General features: G+C 34.6%; 1 protein-coding gene across 1 annotated transcript in view; it reads right to left on the reverse strand.

The window, feature by feature from the left end:
• LOC145694687 (uncharacterized) overlaps window positions 1–23,546 on the reverse strand; it is a 202,720-nt gene extending 179,174 nt beyond the window's left edge. Inside the window, exon 1 of the mRNA XM_081771197.1 lies at window positions 23,391–23,546. Within this exon, the coding sequence (XP_081627323.1) occupies window positions 23,391–23,396 (6 nt within the window). The 5' untranslated portion in view covers window positions 23,397–23,546. The remainder of the gene's footprint in view (window positions 1–23,390) is intronic.
• Between the last annotated feature and the right edge of the window lie 741 nt (window positions 23,547–24,287).

Genomic DNA, 24,287 nt, shown 5'->3' on the forward strand with positions numbered 1-24,287 from the left:
TTTTAAATTCTAAAATTTTGCAACATACCCCATGAACTAGCCTGACATATAGGCTGGGAATCATTGAGTTAAAAGACACTACACAACACTCATGCCCTGAGCGGGACTCGAACTTGCAACAGTGAGATCTTATGAATGGCAGCTTAAAGCCTTAGATTGCTCGAATATTACAGTCGACTGACATAATGTTAAGAATAAAGAATGTTAATGTTAAATTACGTCACTTTGTATTTAACCGCCTAAGAAGAGATGTCATGCAAATGTCATGGTAGGCTGACGTGAAACATATATTGAGTATAATACTGGCGACAATGTAGATGAGCAGGTTTTTAGGTTAAAAGGGACTAAGAGAGAAGATATAGTACTTATACCTAGAACGCTAAATTGATTAAGAAAAACGCTCCTTACTATCTCTTATCGTATTTGCTCTATGTAGATCAATATTGAAATCGAAAGTTGAAGTGAATTTCTATCACTCCTGGTTTCAGTTCAGAATTAACAATAGTGACGAAATTGCTTAAATGATTCCACGAAACCACTTCTTGCTATCAATTCCTGTTTTTACTCTATAGTGATCAACGTTAAAACCAGAAATAGTTTACTTCTATCACTTTCGATTTCACATATCAGCTCCATCAACAAACTTAAATCCTACCTTTTGACCTTTCACATCACCCAAAATTGACAGTGACCTATGAAGAAGTTTGAGATTTTTTTTTAAAATCGTCTCCCGAACGACACGGACACAGACCAATAAATGAACAGATATTGTAAATATCTAAAGGCATTTTAGTAAATCAAACTCTTTAAAAAGTAAGAGATAGCTAGAAACTTATGCTATATCATATATATACAGGTGCGGATTCAAGGGGGGCTATAGTCCTCCTTGACGCTCAGGTATACATTGGATAAAATGGGCTTCAATCCTGCTTTTCCCTGGATAAATCAGCAAACTATGGTTTAGCCCCTCCCTTGGTTATATCCTGGATCCGCCACTATATATATATATATATATATATATATATATATATATATATATATATATGGATTCAAAATTTTGAAAACAGTTTGCCATCTGCTCACATGTTCCTCTACTCAAGTTTGCTACAACTTTCAGTATCAATGTTACTTCCAATAGAGCAATAAGTCTATTAGATAACATGAAACCGTTGTGATATTACTATTTCAATAATCGCTGCAATCTCGACTGAACTGTTTCTATCTTGAAACCAGAAATGGCAGAAATCTACTGCCATTTCCGGGTTCAATATTGATTCCCATAGAGAAAAAAATGTTAATAGATAGCGAGAAATGGAAACGATAAGAAACATCAAGAATTTATTTCTTAATATGGATTTAGCATCTCAAGAGTTGTATTACTTCTAGTTGGAATATTAAATCTTTAAATGTTGGAGTCCATCGTAATTTCCGAATTTGAAACTTATTATTATTAGATCTCTATTATTATTATTAGTATCATGCAAGTGGGACTTACACTATTTTAATGTTAATATGTATTCCATATGATAACTCTTGAACAGAAGCGAGTTTTTGAATTCTTATTTGGCAATAGATAGCTAGAGCAATTATCTCCGAGTTCGTTAACGGAATTAATATCTTAAGGGGTAAGAGCGACTTATGTCCACCCGTTATTCTACACGGTAATTTTTGAACGAAATCGACTTTTTGAATTCTTATTTGGCATTAGGTAGCTCGAGTCCAGTGATTTTCTCGGTCGATTTCGTTAACGAAGTCAATCCATTAGTATATTAACGGCTGGCATCTACTGGACAAAATTGAAACTTCTAGTGTATGATCCCTTTCTACCGCCTACTTTAGTTTAGTATTATTATTGTCATTTCATAATGCCATTCCTTAAAGTTAAGGCAATTCGATGCATCAGAGTAAGTTACACATATAAATGCAATAAAGAATAATAAAATCTAAGTGGATTCTACAGTATTTTATTCAATTCTCGTCAACTATGAACTTTCATATATATATATATATATATATATATATATATGTATATCCAACGAAGGAAAAAAGTGTTATAAAATCAGTCTTCTGGAATTTCCTCTATTTCACAGTAAGAATGAAAGAACTATAAATGAATAACAATTGGTTTCTAAATAGTAACTTTAATTACGTGCTGGAGTTCCTAGCTAGAAATGTAAAAAAGGAAGAAAAAGTCTTTCTGCGCTTTTCTATAGTACAATTACAACACAAATTAACTCGTTGAAGAACACTATACATATCTTAAAAACCAGAAAATTCAATACCTTAAAAACAGAAGATAAATTAGCATCTGTATGTGTCTTATACGTTTTAGAAGAAGCCGCTTTCTCATCCCGTCAGAGATAAATAAAAAAAAATTAAAAAGCCGAAAACGTCACATGTTGTATATATTTTTTGCACACGTGTATCTAAAAGCTCATATAGCATGGCTTGTAATATCTATGTATGTACAATTGGCACAGGCGGTACAACTAATTTTGCCTTCATTCAGAAATTTTCATGATGCGTTACATCTTTGAATAGCATGTAAACTCTATGCTTGAAATACAGTATCTCTGTCTCCCCGTAACAGTTTATAGAGCTACAGAGAAAATATAACCCCATTTTGAGTTTTGAATTCTTTCGCTTATTCGTTTTTAAGAAACTTGAACTGCCTTTTGTATTGTTGGTCGGCTCTTACATCCACACAATACGGCTATGCGGCAGTGATTATTATCTTTGTTACATAACAATACGAAGAAACGGTACAGTGCTTGGTTTTATTCTAAAGATAAGCAAATTTGATCCTGGATTTCTCTACTCTTATAACTTTCCCCGCTTTTGGTAACATCCACTATGAACCGTGATAGTCTTACATCATGTTGTCCGTACAACAGATTTTCCTCATACAACTGATCGATTTGGGCCAAGAGTATCAAGGAGATAATTAAATGATGCGAAATTATCTTATTTTTAAGTTCACAATTATGCTGTGTAGGTTAAAGAAGATGGGTAAATAGGTCTAATGAATATGATAAATTATGGTAGTGGTGGAGAGGGGCACGGTGGCTCAGTGGTAGAGCGCTTACCTCTGGTGCGTGCAGTCCCTGGTTCGATCCCCCGGACAACATTTACCTCGTGTGTTTTCTCGGGCTACTTCAGTTTCCTCTCACTTTCTCACTGCATTAATTCTTCTACCATCTTTCACTTGTTTTAGTAATCGTCTCCCTTAGCCTAAAGGCATAATCGCTGGATAAACTAAAAAATCTCAGAAGATGATAGTGATGGAATAAGAACGTGGAAGGAAACCAGGAAGTTTAAAAAGTGTGGAAGCAATGTTGACAATAAGCATAACTCACTTGAGATTCAATCAAGAACTCCTCACATCAAAGGTGAGCTCTCTAAATATTAAGCCAATTTGTCTCCATGAAAGTAATTAATAATCTACTTACTGTTAGATGTCCTTGTGAGACCGATGAAACAGTTTCTGAGAAATCGACTAATGCCTTTTGAAGGTAATAGGGACCCAGATTGATTTATTAATTAGTGTTTAACTACCCTTTACCCAATGGTTGAATTGGTCCAGTGTGGATCGATATCGCTTGCTTCTTTGTATTTCAGTTTTAGCGTTCATTTCAGCACCGAGATTATATCAGACGAGGACCTACAATTTAACGTGGAATCCGAACTACATGAACTCCCACCGGAAATCGAACCCGAGTCTCGCGCTCTAAAGGTGCGTACGCTATGTACATAGGGAGTCTACTAAGATCTATTCCAGGCAACCTGATAGGAAACTCCCCTTCCTCCCACCACTCTCCAGTACGGAGGGGAAATCAAGCCGTTGACCTTCACAGGGAGGGAAGCTTTTCTAATAAACAAAATCGTGTACACACTAAATTCGTACGTCAATTCGCTCGCACCTGATGACGAGAAAGCACTGACTGCTGTTTTTACCTGTCAACCCCAAATAACAAACAATTACTGTTTTTAATTGTTGTCTTTAAGAAAAGTATTTTTTACTATTTATGTATTAAAGTTTTGGCTTTAGTCCTATTTATTAAATTGCATTTCTAGAAATAAGAACTAATTCGTTATAAAGTTAATTTCCATTATTGTTTCACTTAAGAATCGGGAGAGAAAGCAAACCAATCCTGTCGACATTCTGTCTTTATTTACAAGTTCAAGGAAGGTAATCTTCTGGCTGTCTGAGTATCGAGTGCGCAGACTATCGACCTGTGCAAATATTGTATGAATTTAGCGTGTGTGGTAACTATATTATATATAGTGTCGTGTGAAATTAGTCCATATTAAATTGTATTCTGTATACATTATGTTTTGTATAGTTTATATTATCTGAAACAAATTTTAGTGCATATTAAATTGTAAATAATTGCGTATTTAGTACTTTGTGAAGCGACAATTCATGATGCTTGCAGTAGTTCTGCGATAAAACATGAGCCCGGGACAGCGTTACGAAGTGGTGAGAAGCGTTGCATTTTGAATATCTTCCATGCTTTAAGAGAACAACACCCTAATTTAACTGTTGAAGAATTTGCCGACATGACTGGGAAACAGACAAGTGTAGGAAAGGCAACTGTTTATAGAAGTAGGCGGGAGGCTAAATTTAATGAAAATAAATTAAGAAGTCCCAAAAATACGCGTACAAGTATTTCCCCTCTCGGAAAACTATGACGACGTCACGAAATCGGCAATTCGATCAAAGGTACATCAGGTCTTTTCCCGTAATGAATTGCCAACGTTAAATAAAATTCTGATAGCTATAAATACCGATGATGAACTGCCCTGCTTTTCTCACTCAACTCTCCATAGACTGTTGAAAATAATGAAATTCAAGTATGTATAGCACCCATTAATTGCATTGACCTCCAGACAAGAGTTCTGTGAGAACTAAAAACTCTTGTTGGGGCCATGGTGGCTCCGTGGTAGAGCGTTCACCTCTGGGGCATAAGACCCTGGTTCGATCCCAGCTCGTGTTTAGTGGGCTTTGTGGTGGACAAGCACTGTTTTTGCAGATTTTCTCGGAGTTCTCCTGTTTCCTCCTACTTTTTTCTTTGCACTGTTTCATTCATTCTCGTCATCACAGTCTCCTTTAGCCTATCCGGCATAACTGCGATACGTAAAACTCAAAGATTGAATTTCATTTCCAAACATCTGTTACTCTCCCTCCCCCTCAACGGTCGTCAGGACTGTTGACAACTCCGTTTTTATTAAAATAGTCAAGTAACAATTCAAAAGTCAATTTCCTCTATTATCAATTGGCTAAACTCAAGGCCAACGAAAGGGCTGGGTGAGGATTGCAACCACACAAGGCGCCAAATTTTAGAGGATTTTAGGGGCGTCAAATTCACTGTGTTGGTTAAGCTCCAATATTATAATTTTGCTTGAAACGACAGACTCAGACATGGGCCTGTTCAAATTACGTAGCATCTGCAGTTACTATTTCGTGTCAGGCTTCAATCAATCTGGGATTGTTTTTCTAAGTCCACCATAACAAATTTTCCCCCTTAATAAACTCAGAAGACTTCAATGTTGATGAATCTTGTATGTATGATGCTTTACCGTAAATTTATCGCCGCGTATTAATAAACAACAAACAAAAAAAGATACTTTGCCACCATCACATCAGGTGTACGTACGAAGAGAAAAACGTAGGAAAATGATTTCATTGAAAAATAATCAATAGAAACCAGGGCATTTGCCTGAGTTGAGGCACCCGGGGCGAGACGCATTTATTCACTATTATCAGTGTGTATACATTTGGTTATTTTTCTTCTGGTTCTTTTTAATGTAAGAACACATGTATATAAGAGAGGAAACAAGAAGTGTATTATTATTATTATTATTATTATTATTATTATTATTATTATTATTATTATTATTATTATTATTATTATTATTATTATTATTATTATTATTATTTCAAGTTCTATTGTTATTATCTTAACGCACTGATAATTTACCCATACATATTGTACTTGGTTTCCGATTTTATATTATAAAATTCATGTATCAAAGCAGTAAATACCAATTCAATTACCAATCCTGACATCCCTTGCCATTCCAACATTATGTCATAACCCCGACTGCCAAAAAAGAAGGAAAATAAACAATACAACTGTTCAATAAAATTTCCATTAAAATAACACATGTGCTACTTACTCACTAATGCAGGTAAATGTCATTAAGTGTTTTAAAATACTCAATGTTATTATGAAAGTTGTAATTTATTATTTAGGCCTAGACATATTTAAATACACTCTATACCTCCGTATGCGGGGGCTGATGGTGGAAGACGGAACACCAACATTCACCTGTACTTGAGCGTGGTGGGGGAAAAAACTTCTTCTTTTTCCTATCCTTTTATGTGAAACAGAGAATAGTATGTTGAAGTAATGTTGTCCAAATGTACACTTATTTACCTTGCACCATTTCTCTCTTTCATTTTTTTCTTCCTTGCTCACTTGAATTGCCTTCAATTCAATTTTTAGTGAACTTATTTAAGTGTATTTATATATCATATTTCATATTTATTAAAAGGGATTTTCAACACGTCACCTATGCTATGAACTTTTTTCAGACAGTTCTTCTGTAATGACACGCATGATGTTACAGTTTGCGGATGTAAAAATAATAATAATAATAATAATAATAATAATAATAATAATAATAATAATAATAATAATAATAATAATAATAATAATTTCGATAAAAGAGAAGCAATGAAAAGCACAACTTGTTTAACAACTCAGAAAACTTTGTCTAATATAGATCTATGCATATGAGCATGCCGAGTCCATTTCCTTGTGGCTATATACTTAGCGTATGTACGTTTGGTCCGAGGGACCGGATTCAATTTCCAGTGGGAGTTAATGCAGTTCGAATTACACATTAAGTTGTAAGTCTATGTCTGATATAGCCTCACAGTTGAAAGGGACGTCGCTAAACTCAAATTAAATCAGCCAATGAGTATACCAGTAGTAATTTCTTTCCAGTTAGACCATTGTCTTTACAGCAGTGACGTATGAGGCGGAATCAACAGTTTAAAGTGTGATTCAGTCTTCTCAGGTTTTGTATTCGACCCCTTTGTTCCACCATGCGCACATTAATTAGCTACTTTATGATGATAGATCACTGATACTATCCTAAAAAATAACTTTTTTTTTTTTTTTACAAATTTGTAGAGGTGTAACTGATTTTCACTGACAACTTTACCCAAATAATCCGATGAAGAAAAATAAACTTGAGTCGTAGTGAATTTATGCAATATAAGACAGTTTCAGTGGAAATAAACAAGATCCATTTCTTCATCTCGGTAATTGACATAAATGACATACTTTTTCAAAATCCATTAAAATAATATCGAAATGAACATTGCGATAAGGGGAAAGAAGGGGAAGAACTGCTAAGATTCGCTAGCCAGGTTTTGTGTCAAAACACAGCGCCAAGCTATAGTAAACGGACAATAGTTATAGCCTCGTTGCTGTAAACAATAATTTCATAAGAAAAAAATATCTCCTTTCTACAACTTAGTTCCAATGGTGTTGCTGGGAATACAGGGTGTTTCAAACTGAATATTGGGGCTTAAAGGGTTTGCAAACTTTTTACATTTAGCGTACAATTATAAACAATACATCAAGTAAAAGAGCAACTCAAACAGTTTTTGCTACAAATGTTCAATGTGAGCAACATTCGTCACACGGCACACATCGAGTCGATAGGCGAGAAAGGACCATAAACTTTCCGAAATATGTCACAAAACACTTCAATTCAGGGGAGTTTCGTTTCAACTGTACCATCTCCTGAGGATTTGCTGACCTCCAGATGCTAACATTATTAGTGTTCATATTAGCACTTAGGTGAAACGTCAATTTATCACTGAAGACGACACGATCCAGAAAATCTTCATCATCATGCAGCAATATTTCATTTACAAAATTGGCATGTAAACCGTAGTATGTAGGCTTTAGAGCTTGTAGCAATTGCAAACGATAAGGACTTAGTTATAAGCGTCTCCTTAAAATTCGTCCCATAGACGGTCGCACTGTAACTACAGATTCAGTTTTTCCAAAATTAAAACACTAAAAGCTCTCTGCTCTCTAGTTGTCATCTTTGATACTAGCTCGTCTTAACGACAGACAGAGGAAACGGTGCCTGCGCATATGTGTATATGCGTATACAAAACTTTGAGTTGCTTTTACATTTGATATTATTTATTATTGTAAGTCAATTATAATTGATACTACAAAGTTTCAAAATCCTAATATTCATTTTGATACACTCTGTGTTGCTTCAAATTATGTCATCCTATATTCATGTCATGTATGTACATATCAGGGCCGGCCCTAGGCAATGCGCTGCCCCGTGCAATGGCTTTATTTACTGACTCCCAGAAAGAACAAATCTTAAAAGTCACGATTTTAAATATACTACTCCAGTATGAACAACGAAGGGGAGGGAAAGTGCACTCGCACTGAGAAAGTCTTAAATACTACAAATACAATCTCGTTGTGTTTGTTTTTTCTTTAAATAATAATCTATTATGTTAGTGAAAGATAAAGCAAACACACCTGAAAGATGATAACCCTTCTTATAGAATTCAATATCGAGCTTCAGTCTCAACATTTGAGTTTTCAATTCCAGTGCATCTCGCTTTTTTATCTCCATTTCTTGATTTTCCTTCTACATCTCGTATTTTTTAAATCTTGTTTCCACCTTCAATGATAAGGAAGTTGTTTGTGACAAAGACAAGACTAGCTTTCATATCAGAACTGTGATAACTAACTAAATGGAAGAACTGTTCTAGAATTTACGTAGTTTTTGTATTTGACAACAATCAAGCAATCTCTGCTGGTATTTATTTGACCTTTTGCTTTAGCACTGTCCATTGTGACCTTAAACTAATGCGACCTAAACACGATTTATGAAGGCAGTATTCAAATAGAAGATCAGCTTAGTAAATTTAATTACCATAATAATGAAGTCTATTTCCAGCAAGAAATATTTAATTTAAAAAATATACTTACGACAGATTTTGCCGCTCCATGCAAATGCACGTATTGTACATACGGTAGAGCCGGCCCTGCATATCGTATATATCTTGTCGACAAATTATTTATGTGTGACTTAGAAAGATACTAGTAGGCAAATTAGAATTAGTTTTTACCTTTAGACAAGTTATTTGCATTTTATACTGTACGTGATATTATTTTCTTACTTATTAAAAGCCTGTTTTCACACGCACACACACACACATACACACAATCATTTATACTTTTATTTCTTGGTTAAAATTGGTGAAAACAGCTGAAACCCAGATTATAAGTAAGTATACTAATCATATATATATTGTATCCGTCTCCTTTAGCCTAGCCGGTATAATTGTGGAACGTAAAACTCAAAGATTTCATTTTTGAATTTCATTTTCATTTTCATACGTATGTATTGTAAAATATTTGTACCGTATCAGTAATTAGCGTTTAGTTTATGTCACATTTGATGGTAATCACCTACATAAAAATACTTCTTACTAATATGGACGTTAGATACATTACAAATGAGTATCTTATTTTACGGACTATAACATGCACCTTAATTTTAAGCATTTTTTAAAAACCACAACATTTTTTATCATTTTTGTTATTAGATTGCAAAGCCAGACAGTGTTAGCAAGCTTGTGAATCCTCGCAACTCATGTTCGTCGCATCGATGCACTGTTTCTGCTAGTTGAATCCAATGATGTCAGATAAAGATAGGTTTCCCAAGGCATCGAATATAGGCCTATGGCCATTTTTAAGACTGACTGGAATTTCAAATCAAACACTGGACATTTTTATATTAATTTGGAGTATAAGAAACATCTGAATTTTGGAGGCAATTTTTCGAAGAAAAAAGTGCGTCTTATAGTCCGTAAAATACGATATTTAAAATAAAACGAAATTTAGAAAAGAAAAAACGAGAGGCAATGTTTTTTTCCTAAAAAAACGTACATTTCTGAAAAAGTACGATTTTTTTTTTTTTTACATCATTATATTGTAGGCAGGAATATTATTTGGGAAGGGGCACGGGAACATTCATTGAATTCCAGGAATATATATTTTAATCAAATCTAAGCTAGTATACTAATAAAAAAACGTACAACTCTTATGTCGATGGGGAGCCTTGCCCCCTAATCTTCCATACAAAATCTGAAATGATGTTTTGATAATAGGCTTGGTGGGAGCGAACTATTGGCTACACCATATATGGTGCACTTAAAGTAAATGACAACCTGAAACGTACAAGAAGTTGATACTGAGTTTAGGAACCTATTTACGTAACTACGAGAATCTAACTAAATCTCTGTGAAATGCAAACAAAAAACTGTGACCAGACAAATGGCTTTAGGTGGTTGACTTGCAGAGTTAAGCTGTTATTTGTGACATTCCAGATAGGAGCGCGATCTTTGTTATTTCCAGTGTTTCTAAATTCATTCACAATATTGTTTCATCATTGGAAAGTATATGGGTAATTCGGAATCTAACCCAGAACAATATGAAAATGATAGGAAATCTTTCACTTTAACATCTCACGATTATTCTTTTAGGCTAAGGGAGATGGATGATTAATGCAAGTGAATGATGATGGAAGAATTGGTGGAATGAGAATGTAGAATGAAACGGGAGAACTCCCAGAAAACCCATGGACACGATGTTATTCACCACAAAGCTACTTGGTCGAGGAATGAACCAGGGACGCCACGCACCAGAGTTAACCGCTCTATCACTGAGCCACCTTGCCTTCCGGAACAACTTGAGTCAGATGCACGTACAAAAAGGCTTCTTTTTGTACTCTGCACCTTTTCCCATTTATGTGGGACCGATGTTTCTGATTATTCCTCTCCATACAACACTATCCTAAAATGCTTCCTCTGTTAAACCTTTCTTCTTAAATATTCTTAACTATATCCATCCATTTTCTTCTTGGTCTCCATTTTTCTAGCTTCTCATCCACTTACATTGCCACCACTCTTCTGATCATATAGTCGTTTGTTCTTTTCATTAGATGGCCACACCACTGTAGTCTTCTTTCATGGATCTTAGATATCCTTACAACATTAGTTGTTTCCCTTACTCTCTCGTTCTTCACTTTCTTTTACAAACTCGTACATTTAGCCTGCGAAACCAATTTACCTTGGAATAATTAAGAATCAACAACACTAACAGAAAAGGAAAAACACGCCGAAAGTTTATGTTTATAAATACCATACGGACATTCTTTTGATGGAAAAAAAAAAAACTTGAAAAATGCAACTATGGTAGCTGGTTGGATTTGAACACAAAACCCTTAGATTATGAAGCAAGAGTGGTAGCTACTAGTCTCCGTCCACTCAGCTTATCCAATAATGGACGTGCGGGTGAGTGAGAGGAAAGTGAACGGTCAGTGTTTTCTGTTCGCGGATATTGTGATCCCGGTTTCGAAGGATAATCCCTATACTTTTCAACATATAGACTTAGCTACTTCACTTACTTATGTACCATAACTGAAAATTGGATCACTTACTTCAACAAATTGTTTTCTTATCTTCTATTGTTAGAATTTCATGTATGAAGTGATACTATAAGAGTAAAAGTGACTGACTGACTATCGCCTAAGTCATACTACTATAATTTGAAAGCGAAATTTGGACATAAACTAATTTTGCCAGAAAGCAAGGGATGAGGAAAGGATCCCTAAATTTGAGAAGTTGAAACTCGGCATATAAGCTTCCCACAAAAACAACTGAACACTTATTTTTTCGTTTCTGAAACTTTACAAAGGGACCAATTTCTATTCTCCTACTATTTATTCAAGAAATGTCCGGTTTCCTTACGTTGGATGTGTGAAATTCAGTATATACACTCTTAACTAGAAATGATGGAATAGCCTACGTTTTTGAAGGTTTCGAAAATTCCTCTCTTAAGAAACGAAGAATTTCTATAATATTAAAATATCCGGTTTTTTTTTTTTTTTTTTTTTTTTTTTTTTTTTTTTTTTAAGAAAATTCAGAATCTGAGATTTCATTACGGAGGATGTCTGAACTTTCATTGATAAAAATATGAGAAAATGTGTTACAACGTTTTCAAAGTTCGAACTATAAAGAGGGAAGGAGGCAGTTTCTATAATATTAAAAATTTCAATTGTTTATTTTCAAAATGTCAAAAAAGGAACAAACATTTGTTGAATTTATACACACGTTTCTGTAATATTCACGGTTTTGATTTTGTATTCATTAAATCTTATTCTACCAGTGTGAAGAATGGTCACTATTCTACCGAGCTTCTTCGTGGCTAAATGGTTGACGTACGCACATTTGGTGTGGGAGACCCAGCTTCGATTCCCGGCAGAAGCTCATGAGATTCAGATTCTACATTAATCGGTAGGTCCCGTCTCATATAGCCTGGCTGCTGAAAGGGACGTTAAACTCAAAAGCTATTCTACTATTAAGTATTCAATTCTGAATAAATTTAAAGCTTGCATTACGATAACCTATAGCAAGGATTTATTATTATTACTTCTGTAATAATAATAGTAGAAATTAATAGTTAATTAATAGAAATTAATAGAAATTAATAGTAGAAATAATGATTAGATGAAATCAATCAGTAACTTACACTGTTAAAAATACTTTTTTAAATCTGAGAAACCGTTTCTTATCTGTGCACCGAGAATATCTTTCCTTGGAAACAAGAGTTTGAAATTCTCATTAATGAGAAATTAAGAAAAGTGGAGGAGGTTTGTATAAAATGGAAAGAGACACTATACTGTTATTTTCCTTATGAATGAGAATTGCCAAATCTCATTTCTAAGAAAATATTGTCTTGGTGCACAAATGAGAAACAGTTTCTCAAATTTAAGAAATAATTTTTAACAGTATAACGTCACGCATATTAGATTTGTTTCTTTTTTATTTTTTACATTAAATATTTTGTTATAACACTGATTTTTAACAGTCTACATTCAAAGCAATTTGACATTCTCTTCTCTCCTCGGAAAAAATAAAAAGATACCAGTAGTGCTTTGTTATGTAGTTTATGCAAATTTACCTCTCCTATTTGCAGGATTTGTAAGGCAAATATAACTTTCTCACTTAAAATTCTTACTGAAAGGTTTGCGCTCTATTCTAAAGGTGAAGAGCACTGATTGCGGAAAGCAAATTTCGAAAGACGCTAGGATATAGTATGTGAAACAGAATCTTAGGAGTTCCAGCAAACAAAAGACTCCCACTGAACATTTATATTTATCTGAAACAGTTGTTTGACGTACTCAATAATATCCAAACGTAAATACTGTCCACTAAATGTCATTAGTTTTGAAACATCTTGCCAGAAGATTTCATTCCACTAATCCCACCCTCCTTGTATTTGCAGATTCCAGTTTCGAATTTGATTTCAATTCTCAGCTTCTTAAAAATGTACTTTTCTATGTAGATCTTTTCTTTTGCTTCTAACAATCAAATTCTTGGGTGATACTTTTATTTTAACGTTAACAGGGTTAATTGATGCCAATTTTCTTCTGAATAAGCATTATGGTAGCTGCCAAACTGTCTTTAAAATCTGATACAGATTTGTGGAAACAAGCGTGTTCGAAAACCGCATCGTACTGTACTGGAAAAGATTTAGTGTAAAAATTACCAGAAGCTGTGAGCAGAATTTGCATTATTAATTGGTAGGTTTCAAGTTTGTAGTTCCGTTCAGCATCGAGGCTTTATGAGATGTGAACATACAACTTAACATAAGATTCAAACTACATGGGCTTCCACCGGGAATCGAATCTGGATCTCTAACACTGAAATCACTTATGTTAACCATATAGCCAGGAGGAGCTCAAATGGTCTTCTTCTTTAATATACCAGAATTTTTATACTGATTTTTTTTTTCATTTCAGCTACAGGAGATACCAATTTGTTTAATTTTAAAGGCGAAAAGTTTTTATCCTACTTTTCAAGAAATAAAATGAAAAATAAATACATTTTGTGTAATCCAAAAGAGACAGGTAATAAATTGATTAATTGATTTGTATTCAATCCATAGCAAATAGGCTAATATAGAACGAAGCTTACAGTTGAAAGTGTAATCTGAATCACTGTAGTGCAGTAAGTGTTCTCTCACCGTTAATCGAATCCGGGGCTTCGTGTCTCAAAGGGCGAGCGCTAACCATTAAACCAATAATGAAAGCAGATAAGTAATGTTGTTCGTGGAAGTATTATAATGGAATGGGACGTGAGAGCTTCGAGAAAACCGATGTCCAATATGTTCTTCACCTCAATCTCACATGATTATTAGACATCTATTATGTCGCAGTAAGTTCTTTGACGATGAGTCATCATTAAATTGGAAGTAAAAGCAATATTTATTTGACCTGTCGTTGGTCGCGATCCATTTTGTCACACGGTTGGTCGCGGGTGAGCCTAGTGCTCACCCTATATTTTCTTGAAATAATGAGCATGAGTACTTTTATTTATTTTTTTTTGTACGCTACCGCTTTATTATTATTTGTTTACATTTTTAAAATACCTTATTTTTTTATGATTTATACTCATACGCCATTTATTCTCATTCAGGCTCACAACCAGACACAGAAGTTTGGGGGGCCATGAATAAGATAGGGGGTGCCAAGTCATTAAAAATTCTCTTACAAATATCTAAATTGTGATTTTTGTATTAATAATAACATTTTATATTGAGGTTTGGAGGGGCCATGAAAAGTTTAGGGGAGGGGGGGCAAGCGGCCCTCTAGTTGCAGGCCTGTTTTAAACAATTTCACGAAATATCTATACAAAATTATGAAAAAGCTGCAACACGGTTGGTCGCGGGTGAGCTCAGCGCTCACGCCATTAATATGAGTCAATTCAGATGGAGGTTCCGTATCATCTAATTCTTCACCTAACCACTGACGTATTTGGAATTCATGTACAACAGAGACACATTTGAAACTTATTTTCAGCTGTTACGTACGGTATCAAAGCGTTGTATAAAATGCCTATACAAGGTTGGTTGCGGGTGAGCGCATCTTTCAATGAAAGAATACAGCTACAACAATTAAGTGAAAAGAACTAACTGATAGCGAATTTTATCTTCAATTTTAATCTAGCTTAGTCCTAATAGAGAGGCAGAAAGCTAGCAATGGTACCAGCTTAGAAATGTGTTTTATATTTATTCCATGCACGTTTAAAAATCAAAGTGTGCGGCGCGGGTTCTTCACCCCGCGACCAACGGTGAGTTAATTAAATTTTTTCCCCTGGCTTGCCTTGATTGCTTCTGGGTAAATCTCTGTAGACAAAAATTACTTTACGAGGTGGTACTGAACTCTAAACCATGTGCGATGTTAAGGAAGGGGTTACGGTGGGTTGAAGATTCCTCATATTGGTTTCAGTATCTCTTGAAGACTCTTCGGTTGGTCGGTTGTTGCTTAATGTCTTTTTTCATCGATTCTTCATGAGTCATGAATTTACAGTTTAAAGTGAAATCCGAAGCACGGTCATGCGTCCAAATTTTTCAATGTTCTCTCACCGGGAATCGAACTCGGAATCCCGTCCATCAAAGGCACACACACACACACACACTATCGAATAGACCAATGAGGCGGACTATATGATTGTCAGAATATTCTGTTATTATAGAACATGGTAGTTGAGAATAGACCCTTTTATATTTTTACTTTAGTGACTTAATTCAAATTATAAAATCTAACTAGCTAAATAAATAAATACATGTAATAAGTCATTTAAGTGGAGTACCTCGAAGCAAACATAAACTAAATGAGTAGTACACATTGAAACAAATACAGCTTAGTACGTCATTTTTACATATTTCCAATTGAATCAGATGTTTAAGAATATTAGTATTACGTATTCAATAACACATTTACAAGGCATAACTCCTTCATTTTATGCTATCATATCCCTTAAGTCGAAAGGTGTAACATGTGGTAAGAGTTTCGTATTGTATCCTAGTTATAGACTCGGTGCGAAAAGGATTATTGGACTAAAAGAAAAGTTTAGGTTAACATTGAATCCTAGTGTCTTTCAGCAAGACATTATTATTGCTTAAAGTGGAGTTCGAACTATTATTAGGACTTGCAACTGGTGCAAGTAACCCAATTGGAATTGAATCCAGATCCACGAGATGAGAAAGCACACACATTCGTACACTTGGCAGAAGAAGAAAAATTATACTTGGAATACAGACACTGGATCACATTCGCTAAAGTATTGGACTACAATTGCAGAAATAACCAAAAGAAATTAGATAATATTTCTAGAGTTATGTCCTATGATTATGCTCTTTAGGCTAGAGAAAATGGATAATTAATGAGAGTGAATGATTATGGAAGAATTGGTGGAAGATTGTACCGCGATGGAATTCATGGCCTTCCAGAACGTTGGCAGAAGGTCGTCGATGCTGATGGGGACTATTTTTGATCTTCCAGGTACGTCTTAGGTGACACATCGTTGTTCGAAAGTGTTAATGAAAAGGCGACAGAACTCTCTATACCTTTATATATATACGTATATCAAGTAACCAGGAATCACGGAAGATTATTAGGTACAATTTTCGATAATAATAGTACGAAAACAATGTTACATGTAATTAAAAAGAGGAACGCAACAGTTGGGAAGTTTATTTGAGAATGAACTATGTGCTAAGAGATAGGGATAAACGGTATAGTTGAAATAGAAAGAAAAAAATGAGAAAACTACTATTATTAATGGATTTATATACTAAAAGTGGATATTTTTTCTTCTCTAGACAGAGGTTAACTTGGAAGTTTCTCACTTTACTTCAACTGAGGTTCCAGTATTTTTTTTAAAAAAAGAAAAAAGTTCTTGTACTAAAGATGTGCATTAAAAGTACATTATTCATAGACGAAACTCGAGAGAAGACGAGAAATTTCTCGACTCTCGTTAGCAACATTACTTCACTCAAGGCTTAGATGTCAAACACTGTTTTAATGTTACAGTATAAAAAGTATAAATTACTAAAGTAGTTGTACAAACACAATGAATAGCATTTATCAACGTTTAAAGATACGCAAGTCATTGCACAATGTAATCTAATGATAAATATTGCTTAAATATTGTTATATCACACTCTTTGTGGACCTGTGCGGAAGAATTCTAATCACTTCTTGATAATATAAAGAAAAATCAGAACATACATTTTGTACATGAATTTACAAAATGGGAGAATAATAATTACGAGACGAGATGAAAAGAGCTTTCGAATACTCAGGACGGGACGAGAAAGATTTCTTCGAGGATCGATACGGAACGACACTTCTGTAAAATTTTACGAAACGAGCAAGCCTTATTCCTCGTCTCGCGCCCAAAACTATTAAGTTATTAGTACTTTCCTCGGTTATAAACCAGAGTAGCGGGTCGAATTTCACTTCAAACAGTAGATCCCATCTTTTACAGTTTTGATGTTGAAGAGAGACGTTAAATTCCAACGAATCACACTAATGTTTAAGAGAATGAAGTTGTATATGTCTTCAATACATTCCTTAATGTTAAAAAACAATTTCTGTGTTTTCACGTTTTTAAGTACAGAGGTAAAACTCGTAAACAGCGAATATTTCAGTAAGGAATATTTAAAGTGTTACGAAAATGAAATAGTTTAAAGTAAATACGTACTTATTCCCCATTATAACCCTACTGTTGGTCTATTCAGAAGTGGTCCTGGGTTCAATTTCCGGTAAGAGAGTATTAAAATTTGAAGGCATTATGATTTTACCTTTAACTGTAGGTCTACGTCTCATACAGCCTCGGTAGTGAAAAGGGGAGCTAAACTTCAACAAAAATTGAAAATTATGCTCCAGAAGTAAAAAGACAAATGAACTATAAAATAAAGCACGAGAGTGGTTGGAAACTAGAAATATCTGAGAATCTGATGGACACATTGTTGTTAAACACACACTTACTACAAAAAAAAAAAAAAAAAAAAAAGTTTACTCATTTATACTTGAGTTTGCCTAGACTTCTCACACAGACAGTAACAGGTTCGTTTTGAACTATCTTCTTATTTACTACTAATAGAAACTAAGCTTCTTTATGTTACTACTAGAAATTAACAAATTAACAACTACTAATGGAAAACAGAATTAATAATCAAAATTAATTTGTTTAATTGCGTTCGTTCTTGAGGTGTTGAATAATAAACATGTTTCACATTCTTTTATTCATTCTGCCAAAAATGGTTAATGGCAATCCCTTCTTTTTCGTTGTCATAATTAGATCTACTAATTCTAACATTAATGAGTGTGTTACTATATTAGTATTGTTCCAAGTATATGAAATAATATAAAATGAAACTGTGTTGAATGTTCTACACATGGTTAAACCTACCAACTCATTCATGGATGCAGTCTTCACCAGATCCCTGCTATCATTGAACCCAAGAACTTTTAACACTATTCCCTTTAGATTCTGCACTGTGCATATGGAAGGATTTTACTAAGCTCGAAGCTAAAATGAGGTTTAGAGGTGGAAGGATCTGAAAGCTTTCTCACTACTTCACCAGATTTCCGAAACCGTTTAGACTACGAACTTGAGACTTTATACAGAATTTGCTAAATATCTATACTGTGCATAATAACAAATATGGTAAATTTCATCCCTTTTTGGCAGTGGTGGATTTAGCCTGGGGCCGGGGAGCCTAGGCTTCCCAGCTTTTTTAGTGAAAAAATAATTTAAGCTATTATTTACATATTTTTGGAAGTCTATAATAATCTTATATACCTGCCATAGTCTGGATTCTGGATGGATCACACTAAGAAAAAAAAATTGTAGGTGGCGTACTTAAAAAGATAGGTTACATGCGTAATTCCTGTAGTTTTTGGACTTAACGTACAGCAGACGTATAACTGAAAACGCATGTTTTATAATACTTTCTGTATAAGTGTTTCATCTATACGTACTTTCAGTATGAAACAATGTAGGCGGTCAGGATCTCACATACCAATGGACGTATATTAGGTCTACATATAGTTGACGAAGGTAACATAAGTATATGCTTGTGATATACGAAAAACTGTTTGATGTCAGACATCCTGCGTGATGTAATACCTAAGGGCAGTGTCTATGTAGCATACGGATAACGTATGCTCCGTACTGATTTATATAGTAAGCAAGAGGATACCGTATATTTGTACAATGTACCGCTGTTCGGAGAACGCATTTTTCTCTGTGCACCCAATTCTCACCTTCTACATCCTTCTCTGTTTTTTGGGGTCGAGAACGAAGGGTGTTAAATGTTTCTTCGCCTGTCACCATATCTAATAAAATGCTACCTCTAGGGGATATCTTTTTAAAGAAAAGGGATAATTGTTGAAACTCTTGGAGAAATAAAAAGAAAAGAAATTTCTGGTCTTACGTCCCTATGGTTATGCCCTACAAGCTATAAGTGATTGGTTACAAAATATTGCTGTAATGAAGACGTGGATGTAAACGGAGGACCCGAGAAAGCCCAGAGACACTATGTTGTCCGCCAGAAACCACATAATCTGGGATCGAACAGTGGCAACTTCGCACTGGAGCTGAGTCTACTACCACTAAACAACCGTGATTTCCTGAAAGCTCTCTTAGACTTGGCAAGAAGGATTTAGTGAATTTGGCCTCTTAGAGGATTTTTTTTTTTCAGTATAATAACATGTTGCTTTTAATGGCTTATATAAAGACAGCATTTCTCTTTTTAACAGAGACTGTGAATTTATCATTAGCTGCACGAATTGGAATATTTTGATACAGAGGGAAGAGTCGCTATGGTGTCGACAAATATGAACAATATAGTGTTGTAGTGACGCGCCGATGTATTTAGCTAAAAGTATGCATATTTCTATTGAATGAGAAACAGAAGCGCAAAATGTAGCCAGCAAAGCGCCGTCCCGAAATGTTAATTGATATAGAACTCTCGGATGGATATATATATATATATATATATATATATATATATATATATATATATATATATATATATATGATTTGATCTGAGTTTTACGGTCCATTTCAGCAGCAAGACTATATGAGATGTGCATATACAGCTTAACATGAGATCCGAACACACGAACCTATGGCGATAATGCAAGCCACGTCTCCCATGCCAAAGACGAGTACGCTAACCGCTTAGCCACGAGGGAGTTCTTTTTTGGAGTTTATTGACCCTTTCAGATACTTGTACTATGTGAGGCGTAGATCTGTTTCTTAACATGAGATGCACAAAGTGATCTCCCGCCGGAAATGGACCCTAGTTTCTTGCACAAGATACATGGACGCTAATCATTTAAGCCACAAGATATATTTTAGGAACTATTAATAGTAGAAACAATATCCTGCACTTATACCTTGTAGTCTAGAAGAGTGATAGTGAAATTACTTTATATGTAAAAGCAGGAACAATATCACTTTTGATGCACAAGACCCCGAGTTAGATTATCTGGAAGAGTATTGAACTCATTACGGTAATTGGGATTCCATCTTATGTCATTGTATGTCGTTATATTTCAACAGACAAAGGACATGGGCGGGTCGTGAGGGAAGTCTCCCCGTAATAATTAGTTTCTTTCTCCTGAAACTAAGAGAAGATAACTTTCTTATAGTACTAATTGATGTATACAATAATTAATACATTAGATAGACAGTCATTATTCCCTTAGTTTCAAGCGATAAAACTTTATTTTTTACTTGAGTGACTTCTCTTATGAGCCGCCTCTGATTAATCCAAAACAGACTTTCCAAATAATTTCTATCATAGATCTTGTTCGGTTGCCTTCCTGGTAATTTGAATGAAAGATAGAGACAGTATACTATAATCGGTTAGAACTAATTACTAGTGATTCCATAACAATTGTTTCGAAAATCCATTTATGAACAAGTGGCTTGGGGAGTCTAGTGTCCCTTTTCAGCACAGAAGCTATATGAGATTTAGATCTACAGTTTAAACTAGAATCCAAACCATCCTAATGCATTCAAATACCATCGTATACCAGAACTCGAGCCCAGGACCTCGTGCATCAAAAGTCCGGACAGTAGCTACTAGAATAGCACTGCTCTTGCTCTCACCGATGTAATTGGTAGAAAAATAAATTAATAGGAAAATCTGTTTTCCTTGGAAGATGTACTTAGAAAATTTATCAATCATAAAGAATGGTCAACATGAGGAGAGTTCAAAAGTAATTATGTTCCTGCTTATCTCCGAAACAACTTTAAATTTTTGTTTTACTTAGTACGCATCAGCATGGTCACAAATATTGTATTTTTAAAAATACAATTTCGAAATTAAGCCAAGTAACTTATTTGGAAACAACTATTTGTTTGAAAGAAAATAATTGATCGTGAAAGTGTTTTAAGTGTGTCTGTCTTTAAGAGGTAATACCAATTTAGCATTAACCTGGTGAAAGTAGATAAGAAAAAAAAACACTAAAAGAAGTTCTCAATCAATTTAGTTGCCGCGGGTGTTTAAATGAAGCACAGCGAAACTGGGATCTTTAAAATCATGAATAGAGCATATAATTGTCATCTGTTGCACGATTTCTGTTTTAAAAAATGATCTTCCATTCATGAAAACAAAAGTGTTTTTAGAATCAAGAGAACCTATATATATTTCATTCAAAAATTTTCTTGGTACACTTTATATATGGAGAACTACATACAGTGTAGCCAACCCCAAACTTATCAGTTAACTCAGTATGATGTACTTATTCCGTAGAAAATACGAAAACTCGATTTAGGGCCCGTTCAAAAATTTTGTGGCCCCCGATCCAAAAACTAATTATGGGCCAAGATCACAATCATTTGGTGAATTTTTTGAATCATTCCTAAAATTCTTGGCCAAAATTGCAATCTTTTCATCTATTTTTGAGATCATTCCTAAAATTCTTGTTTTATTATTATTTTAAGATATCTTAAAATATGGTGATGTTATCTATATAAAGCACTCTTCTTCTATTCTTCTTAAATTCATATTTCGAACTTATAGAAGTTCGAAGCCTGGCCCATGCAACGAAGAGAAAGTGTGCTTATCATTTATCTCCTCAGAAATGCTAAGTAATCTGAGTGTGATTCTAAGAACTAACCAAGCTTCCTCGTGGCAAAGCGGTTAGCGTACGCGCCCTTTCTGTGGTAGATCCGGGATCGATTCCTGATGGAAGCTCATATAGTTCGGATCCCAGTTAATCTGTAGGTATACGTCTTATATAGCCTCGCTGCTTAAAGGGACTCTGAGCTCAGAAACAATAAACTCTAACAACTGATCTTTTGAACTCAGATCTTGATTTTACTGATGTGTAGTCATTGGAAAAGTCGGGATTGTACTCTTATTAGATGATAAGCACGATTACTTAATGCTATAACGCTTATCTCCGGAGTAAAGAATTCTGATTCGAACACAGGACACGTGAGATTATGATAGACATTACCGAAAGCTAAGAAACTTTATCTTCTTCCATTTCATCTCTCTCTCTCTCTCTCTATCTATCTATCTATCTATCTATCTATCTTCATCTATCTACTCTTTCCATCATAATTCACTCGAAATTGTCATCAATTTTCTTTAATCTACACTGGCATAATCGTGCGACTTAAAATCGGGTACCTTTATTTCACGATTCCATTTTCTAGTGATGATTTCAGGGGGTAGCTGGGTAGGGGATTTTCCAGAAAAGCAACGAAGTTGAATTTCCTTCCGGACTCATATTTTTCATCGTGCTCAAAATAAATTACCAATATTTTCCAGTACTACTTTTCCTTCCCTTATATTCAATATCCTTTTAACCCCTTCCCCCTTCCCCCAAGGAAAATCTGCTGAAATTATCACTGTCATTCTCCACCGAACACAATCGTTATAGAATGCCATTCTGAGATTTAACACAAGCACAGAAAAAAAAAACTCGAAAAGTTTGTTCTTGGTTTGGTAACATACTTCCACATGGTGAAGAAAGTATTTGAAGAAAGTGTTATGTTTTAGTGATAGTAGGCAGTAAGGAGCACACACAAACTAAGGTAGAATAATTTTCTTTTTAATGTATTCACATATAGTACAATATTTGTCCGAAAAATCAATTAACTTCAATATATCCACTTTAAGTGAAAAATAAGAATAAAAGCGCACTGATTTTGCCGTTCAAACAAGCAAATACTTTCGCTTCACTCCATGTACCGTTATCTTTACTCAAAACGAGTTCGCCGACAAGAAGAGAGCGTCTTTCACGTGGATTCTCTGCAGATGAAACCAGAGAAAGGTAGTTATATTATATTAGGATTCACATATTAACCATTTTTGCTCGTACGCACTCTCGCAGAAATACACGCACTGAAAATGTAACAATGAATAATAACACTTGTGAGTGAGAACACCTACCTTCATAGCTTTGGTCCTTCTTTAACACAACACGAAAGAAAACTGGTGCGAACGGGGAAAGCTTCCTATAGTTTATATATGCCTTGACCCACTCCCCCGGTTTTCTACCGTTGGCAACCTATGCTAATGCTGGCTGGGATGCTATGCTTCTCCGTGTTTCCACCTGATTCAATGAGAGTATTTGGAATCCGACATGGGGAAGTTCTCCTCCTGGATGCTAGGGTGGGGAGGAGAAACGGAAACTGTCTCTCCATTTCTCATGCAGTGTTGCTTACTATACAGATGAAAGAACGACACTGTTATCGTAGACCGTATCATATCGAAAGCAGTATTAATTATTAATGAGCCGGGAAGAGAAATTTGTTTTCTCTCTGTTTTCAAGTGTCAATTGCCTTTGGTAATGATATATTAGTTTCAGGGGCGCAGGAATTGGGGATACGTTGTAACCCCCTAATATTCTTTAATGCTTTCTCGCCATATAAATATATCTATATTCCTTATAGCGCTGTTAAATTATGCGAATATTCGTTATTGGAATAATTATTCGAATATTTTTCTGTTATTCGAATGTATGTTTTCAATGTTCGAATAATTATTCGAATATTCGTTATTAAGATAATCATTCCTATAACTTCTCAGTCATTCAAATGTTCATTTTCATTGTTAGAACAATTATTCCAATATATGTTATTGAAATAATTAGCGGAATAATTGTTCCTTTTTCAAATATTCGTGTTCATATTTCGAACAATTATTCGAATATTCATTATTGCAATAATTATTCGAGTATTTTTCTGTTCTTATTCGAATATCGTTTTCAATGTTCGAACATTTATTCGAATGTTCGTTATTGGAATAATTATTCGAATATTTTTCTGTTGTTATTCGAATGTTAGA

Source organism: Thermobia domestica, chromosome 1 (assembly GCF_964235325.1).
Source record: "Thermobia domestica chromosome 1, izTheDome1.hap1.1, whole genome shotgun sequence".
Taxonomy (NCBI): Eukaryota; Metazoa; Arthropoda; class Insecta; order Zygentoma; family Lepismatidae; genus Thermobia; species Thermobia domestica.